This window comes from Cavia porcellus, unplaced genomic scaffold, assembly GCF_034190915.1.
Source record: "Cavia porcellus strain 051 isolate PalLab524CR breed Dunkin Hartley unplaced genomic scaffold, mCavPor4.1 scaffold_8, whole genome shotgun sequence".
Taxonomy (NCBI): Eukaryota; Metazoa; Chordata; class Mammalia; order Rodentia; family Caviidae; genus Cavia; species Cavia porcellus.
The window spans coordinates 47248720-47261893 of record NW_026947491.1 but is presented as its reverse complement, the minus strand read 5'-3'; the positions used below and the strand labels follow the sequence as shown (position 1 = coordinate 47261893).

The 13174-nt window shown below is 34.3% G+C and overlaps 1 protein-coding gene across 1 annotated transcript; it reads left to right on the top strand.

Annotated features, from left to right (window-relative positions):
- Positions 1-972, top strand: LOC101789056 (olfactory receptor 6C6-like). The gene has a single exon (XM_013159138.3). The coding sequence runs from the start codon at positions 13-15 to the stop codon at positions 970-972; it is 960 nt and encodes a 319-aa protein (XP_013014592.2). The 5' UTR covers positions 1-12.
- The last annotated feature ends 12202 nt before the right edge of the window (positions 973-13174 follow it).

Below are 13174 nucleotides of genomic sequence, written 5' to 3'. Positions count from 1 at the left end.
AGACAAAAAGAAATGCAGAACCAGTCAAGGGAAATAGAGTTCATTTTGCTTGGACTGACAGATGATCCTTTACAACAAATGGTGATTTTCCTGTTTCTATTTTTCAATTACATCTTGAGCCTGATGGGGAACTTCATCATCATTGTCCTCACCCTGCTGGACCCCCGTCTCAAGACACCAATGTATTTCTTCCTCCGAAATTTCTCCTTCTTAGAAATCTCCTTCACCACAGTCTGCATTCCACGGTTCTTGATAAGCATTCTCACTGGAGACAGAACAATTTCCTACAGTGGTTGTGTAGCTCAGTTTTTCTTTTTCTTTCTATTAGGAGTTACAGAGTTTTACCTCCTGGCTGCCATGGCCTATGACCGCTATGTTGCCATCTGCAAACCACTGCATTACCCAAGCATTATGAACAGCAAAGTCTGCTACCAGCTTGTGCTCACCTCCTGGGCAACTGGATTTTTAGTCATCTTTCCCCCTTTGCTCTTGGTACTCCAGTTGGATTTCTGTGCTTCCAAAGAGATTGATCACTTCCTATGTGACACTTCACCAATCCTTCAGATCTCATGTACAGATACACATTTCATAGAACTGATGGTTTTTATTTTAGCTGTGATGACGCTTGTTATCACATTGTTATTAGTGGTCCTCTCCTACACATTCATCCTTAAAACAATTCTGAAAGTTCCGTCTGTTCAACAAAGAAGAAAGGCCTTTTCCACTTGTTCCTCACACATGGTTGTTGTCTCTATTACTTATGGGAGCTGTATCTTTTTGTATATGAAGCCATCAGCAAAGGAAAGAATGTCTTTAACTAAAGGAGTAGCTGTGCTCAATACATCTGTTGCTCCCTTACTCAATCCTTTCATTTACACCCTAAGGAACCAACAGGTAAAAGAAGCCCTCAAATATGTGTTTCAGCAGTTTTCTTTTTTTCAAAATAGTGAGACAAAAATTAGATATAAATAGTATGTTGTTCGATTATGAATGATGAAATTCAATACAAAGTTCGATTATATTAGTCTTTGTTTACACTGTTTCTCTGCTTGAGCCTTTATATCTCATTATGTTAAGTATTTTAAAACTCTCCACTTACATTTCTGAGGTCTTTCTAACATCTAGAAGAAAAGTACTTCTTTCAATACACAATGTCAAATTCTATCTTTAGCTAGAACTATCCCTTCCCATAAAGCATAGCACTGAATCCTTTTGTCTTATGAACTCTTTTATATGCTTAGTTTAGTATTGATGGCTTACCTTGGCATCTATCCTTAATGACTATTGTTTTGTTAAAATCAACAGAGACAATACAGAACATCATATTCATTTTATGATATAATTGACATTGTAATAGAAAATATGTACAATATGTGGGTAATTTGAATGATCAAATTTGTCCTCCAATAGCAAATATCATTTATGATGAACTTTTAAAGACAATACTACACACAGGAATAACACATGCAAAAAGAATGTTCCACAGATAGTTTTTCTACGTCTGTTATAACAGTAAAAAATAAATTATTTGTGTATATATAAGCAGCTTTCACATCTGGCACAAATACTTCAAATTCCAAGTTTGGCTGGACATAGGATATGGGTTCATTTACTCTGAATCCTAGAGTAAATAGATAAATAAAAATCCTACTGATTTATTAAAAAGTTCACTGTGTCATTTATGTCTGTATTTGAAGAAATTTTTCATACTTAATATAACTTGTACCTTAAATTTTCCTAATGTTACTTGTGTCAATTTTCACCACATTAATTATGCATGTCATCCATCCAATACTAGTCATTTTATTCAATATATTAAAAAAGATTGTACATTTGTATAATTATATAGCTAGTGACCATCATTCCAATTTTTTTTATTTTGCTTCCAGACAATCATTCCTCTATTTTCATCCAAACTTTATCGAACACTGATTTCACATATCTACTGAAGGGTTTTTTTTTCTACTATCCATTCATATTGCCTGTTCAGAAATTTCATATATGCGAAGCTTAAAGTTTGAACCTCATATCCAACTTATTTTACTCAATAATATGTTTTCCTATGTGTTCATACAATAGCATGAATCCATAGCGTGTTTCTAATGCTATTATGCTTAGTAATATTTGTGCTCTCCTTTTCCCAGAGAAAGTTAAACTTCACTTATTGCTATATTCCCTGAATAATTTTTCCATAACACTGAATCATTTTTCATATGTGAGCAAAGTGAGTTCATTAAAATGCCAGTCACAGAAACTATGTAATATTCTATTATTTTCTGTTGAAATCAACTGTCTTCCAATGGAGTTAATTTGGAATGATTATTTCCCTATATCTTGTGGACTCTAGTCCTCAATTCCCAATTTCTAGGCAGAGACTTTCCAAAATTGTTTCTGGAGGAAAGGAAAAATCATTCTACATCATCTTCTCCTTTTAGGGACCCACCTCAACTGAATCTTAATTCACTCATTCTACTTGCTTGTTAATGCAACAGTCTCTAGGCCTCTCTCTGTATTTAAAGACCTGAGAGAACCAAAGTTTGAACCCTTTTGAGAGAGTTGAGCTAATGAGGAAACTAGGAAACTCTTCATACTGGAGACTTAAGGGAAGATCCTTGTAAGACATTTTGTTAGAAAATGGCAGGTAATGTCAGCAACTTCTAAGAGAATGCTTGCCAGTGTCCTTTATACAAAGTAGGTAGCTCTTAAACATTTGGTTGAAAACTTACTTATGGATGTCACATGAGCTCGCCAACCTGCCTACAAAGTCACCTGATGACACCAGACTTCACTGCTCTACAAAATTATAAAACCTTAAAGTTCCCATTTTGACTAATAATATTCAGAATCCTACTGAGAAAGAGACACTTGGAAATAACTTCTCAGTGTGTTCTCTGCTCTTAAGAATGTCTAGGAAAGTTACATACTATATTGACTTGCCAATATAAAATTCAGTATGCACTGCAAATAAAGTCAATGTGTCAGAATTTACATCTCATTGTCTTTATTTTTGGTTCTATTCAGAGTAATGTCGGTGTTAGATATAGATTTGATTAGAAGAGTTGCATTTTGTATCATTCTGTTCAATGTTCACTCATGATATATGACTAGTTGAATATCCTGGCCATTAGGAGTGCTTAAATAAATGAAGTACACCCTTATTCTTTCTGATTTTTTGACGAATTAGTTGGAAACCATAGACAGAGTGCATTGACAGTTCCTGGTGGAGAGAAATATTACCAAAAAAGATAGCCACACATAAGCAAAGTTATTCTAATATAATTTAAGTTGATTTCAATCAACAGTATCACAAAATCAGAGAGAGAAAGAAACAGAGAGAGAGAGTGAGTGAGAGAGAGGGGGGGAGAGAGAGAGAGAGAGGTGGCACTTTGCCGACTTTGGTAGGCAAAGATGTTGAACATTTTGTAATGTACTCAATAGTTATTTATACCAGTTTCATTCTGCTGATTATTTCCTTTGCTCTGCAGAAACTATTGATTTTTGGGGGGTGATTTTTATGATGCTACTGTACTCTACTTATTAGTTCTAGGAGATTTTTGAAGGAATTTATCAGTTCCTCTATGTGAAGGATCATGTAACCTGTGAATAAGATTAATTTGACCTCTTTGCCTATATGTATTAGCTAGTGCTTCCTCTTGCATGGTTGTTTTGGCTAAAGTTTTGAGTACTTTACTAAACAAGAGTAACAGAGTAGGCACTCTAATCTTTCATTGTGAAGGTAATAAAATACAACAGAACAAAGCCAATCCAAACAATGCAGTGAAATTGATACAGAACTTCAAAGCAGGATACTGATATAACAGCAATATGTACGATAGTATCTCATTATCTTCACAATAGTTGTCCATTCAATCAGTTGTAGTAAATTCAAACCAAAAACAGAACATCACAAAACCAATTGAAGAGGATATTGAATAGAACAAAACAATTAATCAGAACAAAGCAAAATTGTGAAAACCATATTTGCCTTCAAAAAGATGATTGAAGGAAATTCCCCATATTTGGTATATTGCATAGAGTCATTCTCCCAAAAGATTCTCAGACTTCTCGGTCTCAGTTTCCGGGAGGGGGCAGGAGGGTATTTGATTTTCAGCCTGCATGATGGTAGTCTCACGGGAGATGCTGACTTGGTCTCTGGCTCACACCTGGGCCGCCTATCAGAAGGGTGGCGAATTGCTTTCTTGCCCAGTCACTGAAGTTTTACTATGGCTGGATCTTGGAAGATGCCTACTGTTTCTCTTCCTGGCTCACTCGCTATGTGCTTGTGCTATGGTTGGCTTAACAGGAAGGTGGACGTATTGCTTTCTTGTTCAGCGCCCTTAGTTCCAACGTGGCTGGAACTCGGGAGATGCTTATTGGTTCTGTAACTGGCTTGCCAGGAGCTCTTTCACGCCAGTGACACTCTAATCTTGTTCGTGATTTTCATGGATATTTTTTCTGTTTTTTCACATTTTTATGATAACAGCTGTGAGTCTTTAGTTTCAGATACGTTCTTTATATGCTTAATTTCATCAGGGTTTATTTCACGAGATATATTGAATTTTATGAAAGATTTTTCTTTATTTAGATGAAATTACTTGATTTATCCATGTTTTTTGTTGTTTTGATGTGCTTCTACCTATAAAATATATTGCATAAATTAATTTAAGTATGTTGCACAATATTTAAATTCCTGGAATGAAGCCAACTTGGTCAAGATACATGATCTTTTCAAAGATTTATTGCTATTATATTTTAAAAATAAAATGCTGAACAATGATGCCAAAAGTGTGCTACAGACCCTAGAAAATTAGGCATGTCAACAGTGTTGAACGTTTGCTAAGGAAAGCTGCAGGCATGAGCAGGTTACTTTAAGAAAAAGGTCATGAGTGCTGAAATCAACATGCCATAAAGTGTGGGACCACCCAAACCCCTGACCCTTCAGAACTCATATCTCACCATATTCTGCCACAGATGATAGATATGGAACTATACTGTTAAATGATCCCTGCTGAATTTTTAATCTTGCTTTGATCCCAACCTTTTCTGTGCTTCTCTTCATCATTTTAGAATGGCAGCTTTTCTTATGCCATTCTGTGTTTTAAGGATTAGTTGGTTTGTTTGTTTTTCATTTTTACAGGTACTTACAGTAAGAGTTTGACTTCGGCATTAGTGAAGACTTTGGACTTGAATTTTTCAGTAAAACTGGAAGTGTTAAGACTTTGGCAAGTCTTATCAATGGATTAAAGGCATTTTGCATAATATAAGGTCTTTTGGGAGTCAGAGTGGATTGTTATTTTCTAGATATAAGCCTTTCCCTAAGCCTTATATGTCTGGAAGATGATTGAATTGTGAATTAAAGTTAGTGCTACAAACATGAAAGGACTTATACACTGATAACTTAGTTAACTAATTGTAATACTAGGAGATGGAGGCCTACATCAGGCAGAACACTGAGGAAAAAAAATGTATGGCATATTGTTGTCACCAGTTCTTCCCTTCTCAAATCTGCTTTCTAATTGCCATGGGTTAAATATCTTCCTTCTGGCAACCCTGTGCACTATGGCATCTCTACCCTGGAGATAATTAATTATAGACTGGAATTGTAAGACAAAGCATATCACTTTTCTTTTAACTTGTTTATATTTGGTATTTTGTCCCAGTAAAGAAAATATTACTAAGATAGTTGTATTTTGTTGTTAGTATCTTATTTAGAGGATGTATATTTCTGGTCATTAAGGCTAATGAACTGTAGTTTTATTTATTTTTATTTATATGTGTTAATTAATTACATTGCTTTAGTGTCTGAGCAATGCTAGCTTTCAGTACTATTTTTGACAGTGTTCCTTTCTGTACAATTTTATGGAAATGATTGAGGAGAATTTGAATAAAATATTTTTGACATCCTGGAAAAATATTCTACATTGAGCCCATCAGAATATATGCCTTATTCACTTGGTAGAAATTATATATAGAACATAATAAGTTTTATGTCCTTTACACAGGTGTTTTGCATTTATTAAATTTTCTTTTTGTTCAATTTTGGTAATTCATGTGTGTGGAAGAGTAGATCTATTTTTTTCCAGTTTGTCTAACTTATATGAAAATGCTTTTTAAATAATGTATTTAAACTTCTGGATTCAAGTCATATTCATTGTGAGTTTACTCTTTTTTATTTTTAATTTCTTCTTTTTTATTTTAAAAAGCAAAAGAGAAAAAGTGATAGAAAAATACAAAACTTCAAAAAAATGTAAGAAATCAAGATTAGTTAATATATTGCACACTGTTAACTTATAAATATTGTTCATGTTACAAAATTTAGGCATAAAAATGATACACAAACTCTTCTTTTTGATGAACTAACAGAGAATTCGCTGTAAAGTTATCTCTTCTCACACATATAGCTATATACAGTTATGTGTGTATAACTACATACGTATAATCTTTTCCATTCTTCCATTTTTCCTTTCCCCTTTCCAGTTGTTCTATCTTTTTGAGTACTTGCTATCCTTTTTATTATTACAACAGTTACTGTACATCTTGGATCTTATTGTTCTTTAAAATTTTTTTACTATCATTTATTTTTACACTAGGTAGATAATACAATATTTACAAATACGAGTCTGATTTATTTCATTTATGTTTATGTTCTCAAGCTGCCTCAATTTCCCCAACAAAAGCCTAAACAGTATCAATTTTTATAGCTGTGTAACATTCTATTGTATAAAACTACCACATCTTTTTATTGATTCTGCGGTTGATGGGTTTTTTTTTGTTTGTTTGTTTGTTTCCAAGATTTAGCTATTGAAAATTGTATTGCTATAAACAAGGGTAAACATACATCACTGTGACTTGACATTTTCATTTTTTCTACTCAGAAGGGGAATAGATAGATTAAATGGGACTTCTAGTCCTAGTTTTTCACGACTCTGCATACTGATTTCCACTGTGGCTGCACCAGTCTACACTCCCACCAAGAGTGGAGAAGGGTTCCTTTTCCCCCATAACCCTGGCTGTGGTAGTTTGGCATAACTGAGGCCATAACTTGGCATAACTTGTGCCCTGTGTTTGAACCCAAAGGATGAAATATTTCTCAGGATACAGGTCCCTGAAAAGCAAAACAATCTGCATCCACAAGAGAAAATTTAACCTGCTCAACAAATAAGTAGGATACAGGTGTCAACCAAAATTATGGTAAGATTGTAACTAAATTGTTTCCAACAGAATGTCTTACTTTTTGGTTTTTTGCTTTAAATGCCTTGTGACCCTTCAGTTCACCACCACGTGGTAGTCCTCTGAAACAGGACTCTGCTGAGCTCAGCTAATAAAACTGCAAATTTATCAAGTTGGCTGCTTGTATTCCTAAACTGTTTATGAACCAAGTTAACCCTCAACATATGTTATTGGTTGATTTTTGGTTGGCAGCCATAATTTCTGCAGTGAGATGTAATCACAATGTTGTTTTAATTTTCATTTCTTGAATGATCGGTGATGTTGAGAAAGTTCTCATGTATTTATTTGCCACTCATATTTCTTCATCTGTGCAGTGCATGTTCACTTCAAATGACCATTTTTGGATTGGGTCTTTGAACTTGAGTGTCCTGATGTTTTTCAAACTTTATATGTTCTCGATATAATCCTTTGTGTGAGGGATAGCTAGTTAAAATTCTTTCCTATTGTATGGTTTTTTTTTTCACTCTCTTGGTGATTTTTTCAAAGTGCAACTTCAAAAATTTTTAATAAGAGATTCCAGTTGTTGATTCTTTGGAATACTTCCTGTATAGTTAGTGTTTTGTTCATGAGCACTTTGCTTACACTTATGTCTCCAAGGTTTCTACCTTTTTTGTCTTCCAGTAGATTTGGTGCTTTTGTGTTAAAACTTAGATTTTTTATTAATTTTGACTTTAGTTTAGTGCATTGCAATAGACATGGGTGTAGTTTCAGTCGTTAGCATGTGGAAAACCAATTTTTCCAGCATCATTTATTAAAGAGGCTACCTTTCTTCCACTCAACATGTTTAGTCCCTTTGTCCAATAAGGTGGCTCATTGTCTTTGTGTTGTGTCTGAATCTTCTAAACTGTTTCATTGATTCTCAGGTGTGGGATTTTTGTGGGGTTTTTTGCCCATACCATGCTGATTTTATCACAGTGGCTTTGTAATATAACTTCAAGTCAGGGATTATGATCTTTTCTGCCTTGTCTTTGTTGACAAGAATTGCCTTTGCTATTCTAGGTCTCTTCTGGGCTCAGATGAATTTTAGAAATGATTTTTCTAGATCTTTGAGGTATACAAATGCTATTTTTCAATGTAATTGCATTAAATCTGTATAACAATTTTGGGAGAATGGCCATTTTCACAATGTTTGTTCCTGCTATCATGAACAAGAATTGTCTTTCCATGTTCTGAAATTCTCTTCTATTTTCTTTTTTAGAGTGGTTTAGTTATCTGCATTTGGGTTTGTTTACATCTTTTGTTAGTTTGATTGCTAAATATTTCCTTTCTTTCAATACTATTGTGAAAGATATTATTTCCATAATTTGTCTCTCAGGAATTTTGTTGTTTGTGTAGAGGAACATTACTGACTTTTTAGTGTTGACTTTCTATCCAGCTACACTGCTCAATTTACTTATCTCTCGTAGTCTTTTATTTTTAGAGTCTTCTATGTAGAATATCATGTCATCTGCAAATAGTGATAATTTAACTTCTTCCTATCCTATCCTTATTCTTCTATTTCTCTCTCTGATCTAAGTGCTGTGGATAATATTTCAAGACCTATATTGAATAGGAGTGGTGATAGTGGACATCCTTGTTTTGTTCCAGATTTTAAAGCAAAAGTTTTGATTTTTTGTGGATTTAGTATAATGTTAGCTGTTGATTTGTCATAGATGGATTTTAGATGGATTTTATCAGATTGAAGTACATACCATCTATTCTGAGTTTCTGTACAGTTTTTATAATGAAGTGTTGGGACTTCATCAAATGTTTTCTGCATGTATAGAGATAATCATGTGATTTTTGTTTTTGACTCTGTTGACGTGGTACATTGTGATTATTGATTTTGTTTTATGTTAAACCATCATTGCAATCCTGGCATAAATGCCACTTTTCATTATTTATAATCTTCTTGGTTATTTACTGCATTATATCTGCCAGTATTTTATTTGAGAATCTTTGTGTCAATGTTCATTAGGGAACTTAGCCCACAATTCACATTTTTGATTAGGTCTTTCTGTGGTTTTGGTATCAGAGTAATGCTTGCCTCCAAAATAAGATAGCAACAATTGCTTCCCTTTCAATTTCATTAAGGAGTTTGAAAGTCTTATGTCTTGGCCTTAAGTCCCTAATTTCTTGTAGAATTCAGCCATGACTGTACCAGCACCTGACTTTTCTATGTTGGTAAGTTTTTAATCATATGTTCAATTTCATTAACTCATATCTGGTTATTCAAAATTGTTATATCTTCTTGATTCAGCATTATTAATTCATACGTTTCTAGGAATTTGTCCATGACCTGTGTGATTTCCACCCTATGTGAGTAAAGATTTTCATAGTAGATATTCATGACCTTCTGAATTTCCATGCCATCTGTAGTAATTTCACCCTTTCACTCCTAGTTGCATGAAATTGAGAACAAGCTCTTTCATTCATTAATTCTTTGTATGGCTTTCACAATGTCAATTCCATTAATTTCTGCTCTGATCTTCATAATTTCTTCTCTTCTATAAGCTTTGAGCTTGACTTGCTCTTCTGTTTTGAGATATTTGAAGTGTGACTTAGGTTGTTTATTTGTGCTCATTGTTTTTCTTATGTGGCAATTCATTGCTATGTATCTCCCTCTTAGCACCACTTTCATTGCATCCCACAAGTTTCAGTAGTTTGCAATAGAAATTTATTGAATTTTATGTATTTTTTAATTTTTTCTTTAGATTTGTCTGTAACTCATTGGTTGTTCAAGATGTTATGCATTTATGCATGGAAGTTTTACAGTTTCTTTTCCTATTAATTTATAATTTTAGTTTATTATGATCACGGAATATGCATGGGGTAATTTCAATCCCTTTGTACTTTACTAAACATATTCTATTGGCTAATATCTATTCTATTTAAGAGAATGTACAATGTGCAACTGAGAAGAAAGTGTATTTTTACATGGTTGGGTGAACACTGTATACATCTATGAAGTTCATTTGTTCACAGGCTTTGATTAAATTCTGTTATTTCTTTGCTGAGTTTTTCTCTACTTGAGCTATCTTTTTGGAAAATGGGCTACATAGATCCTCTGTGACAATTGTGTTATTGTATTTTGGTTTTCCTTTCCATTAATATTTGTCTTATATAATCTACTCCTGTATATGATGAATGTTTATTTATGATTGTTAACTCTTCCTCTTGAGCTATTCCCCTAGAAAGTGTGTAGTGACCTTCTTTGTCACTTCTGATCATTTTTGGCTTGAAGTTTACTTTGACTGCAAGCAGGATAGCTAACCATCCAATTTTTCTCAGTTCCTGTCCTATGGAATACTGTTTTGTATCCTTTGATTTTTAGTCTGTGAACTTCCTTGTGGGTGGGATGTGTTTCTTTTAAACAGCATATTGTTGACTACTGTTTCTTGATCCATTTTGTCAACCTATTTCTTTTAATTGGTGAATTGAAGGTATTTATATTATGGATATAACTGATATACAATGACTTAACTTTGCCATTTTATTTTCCTGCGTTATTTTCTTGTTTTTCACCTTTGTTTAATAGTTTGTCCAGCCATGTGGTTTCTTTCTGTTGTTATTCGGGGCATTTTAGTCATTTTTGTCTCTCTCTAGTATGTCTTTCAGTTTTATTTCTATGGTTGGCGTGTTAGACATGAATTTCTTCAGTTGTTCTTTGTCATGGAAATATGCTATTTCTCTATCAATTTTGAAAGAGTTTTGCAGAGTTCAACAATCTGGGTTGAAAATTTCACTCTGTCAGGCCTTGAAATACTTCACTCCAAGTTTGTCTTAAATTGAAAGTTTGCACTGAAGTGTCTGCAGTGATTGTAATAGGCTTTCCTTGATAAGTGAGTTTTATCACTTCACTAACAGCTTTTTTATTCTGTTTTTATGCTGAATTTCTCGGACCTTAATTGTTATATATGTGGGTATAGATTTATTGTGGTCATGACTGTTTGGTGTCGTATATGCCTCACTGATCTGCATATCTAATTGTTCATGTTTATGATATATTCTGCTATTCCTTCTGCAAATAGCTTTTTTAAAATGTCGTTTGCATTGAACTTTGCATTTTTGTTGATGCCTATCAGCTTTATATTGTTTCTCTTTGCATCGTCTTGACACTGTTGAATGATCATTTCATGCTCTCTTATTATGTTTGAATTCATGATCATTTGCTATGTTCCTGTCTTGAGGTCTGAAAGTCTATGATCAGCTTTATTTAAATGTTTTTACCAGTTTTCAGTGAGTTTTTTTATTTCCTAGATATCTCTTTGACTGTATTTCATGTATTCTATTTTTTCCTAAATTGCACATCAATGTTTCCATCATTTTCCAATATTTCTGAACTCTTTCTTTTAAATCAATATCTTTTCTAGCTATGCTTAGTAATCCCTTTATTAAGGTTGCTATTTGTTTGTTTACCTGAGAGTTTCTTTCTAATCTGATTTCCTTTATGGTCTCATGGACTTGATTATTTCATTTGCTATCTTGGAAATCTAAGGTGTATGACTTCTAATATCCTCAATTTCAATGTTACTATACTTATCCTGAGGGACTGGATGTTTGAGATTGCATTTTGCTTTCCTTTTGTCATTTTCAACTCTTGGGTTAATATTTTGGTATTTTCCATTCCAGTAGTTTCACTTGCTAATAGTTTGTGTAGGGTGTTGCTGTATGGGTGATATTTGTCCAATTGTGTGGTCCCACATTGCAGGGGAGTGACCAGTCTCCTGAATGCCGCATGCGTGATCTGTTGATTGAGTCTTATATTCTCCCTAGTTTGACTAGCTTAGGAGTACTTGTGTAAGCCAACTCTTAGCTCCTATTGTTACGGTGGATTTAGGCTCTTCCACACTGCCAGGTGTACCTAGCTATGCTGTGCACCTCTGCTGGGACTCTACTGTTTCACAGAGGGCCTTCTAGTCCCTTTCAATTTGCTCTGTATTGGGGAAGATGTTATTGGCACTATCTTCAACCAACTCAGTGTTCTCTATATGGAAGAAGTACCCATCCACACTTTTCCAGGCTCACCAAATCCTACAGCTTGAGCGGGGGGGGGGGGGGTAGAGGGGATATTTGCTGCTGCTCATGTGTACCCACTGAAGTCCCCTATCTGAGGGGAAAACTCACCACACTATCATAGGCCTGCTGACGTCCACTGTACGAGTGACATTTTGCTGAAGCTTCCACTAGCCCACAATGTTCTACAGTAGTGGAAGTTGTGGATGAATTTCTGTAGGCTGCTGAGGTCTTTAGGATGAGGAAGAGTGATAATCAATAATCCCTCTGTCCAGCGGACTCTGGAGTGGAGGAGGAGTGGGAAACAATGATGCTGCCAAATAAGGGTCTCTGTGGTGGAGAGGGTGAGACTGCTGCCGATCCTGCTGGCTGCAGAGGTCTCTAGGTTGGAAGCGGAGGTCAATTCCCATATCTTATTCATACTTAATTCATGGATAAGGAAATACATACTTTGAAGTCATGGAAGCCTCTGATTTGTAAACTATATATTGGTAAATTAATTAAAATTAATTTCAGTTAATTAAATTTAAAGGGGAAGAAAATTAGAGACCAATCACAGCACTTCTTTATTATTTTGAATCTCATTCAAATACCCCTAACTTATTTTCCAGCAAAACTCATTATTAGTTTTTTAGTGAATGATAATCACCAAGAATATTGCTTTCCTCTCGACAATTATAGAAAATGTCCTATTTGATAATATAGATAAATGTAATTTAGAGTACATTTTAATATCCAAAATTCTTGTTTATGTCTCTTTCTCTTTCTCTCTGCCTCTGTCTCATTTCTCTCTCTCTCTCTCTCTCTCTCTCTCTCTCACACACACACACACACACACACATACACATGCACGTACCACTTCTTGCCTAAACATGAGAAATTTTTCATGGTTTCAGTAGTGAACATGGACAACAAGGTATACAAAAATGAAACGGTAAGTTTTTCCATT

What these genes read in the sequence shown, in the direction of transcription:
- LOC101789056 (XM_013159138.3), top strand. Translation starts at nt 13, where the DNA reads ATGCAGAACCAGTCAAGGGAAATAGAGTTCATTTTGCTTGGACTGACA.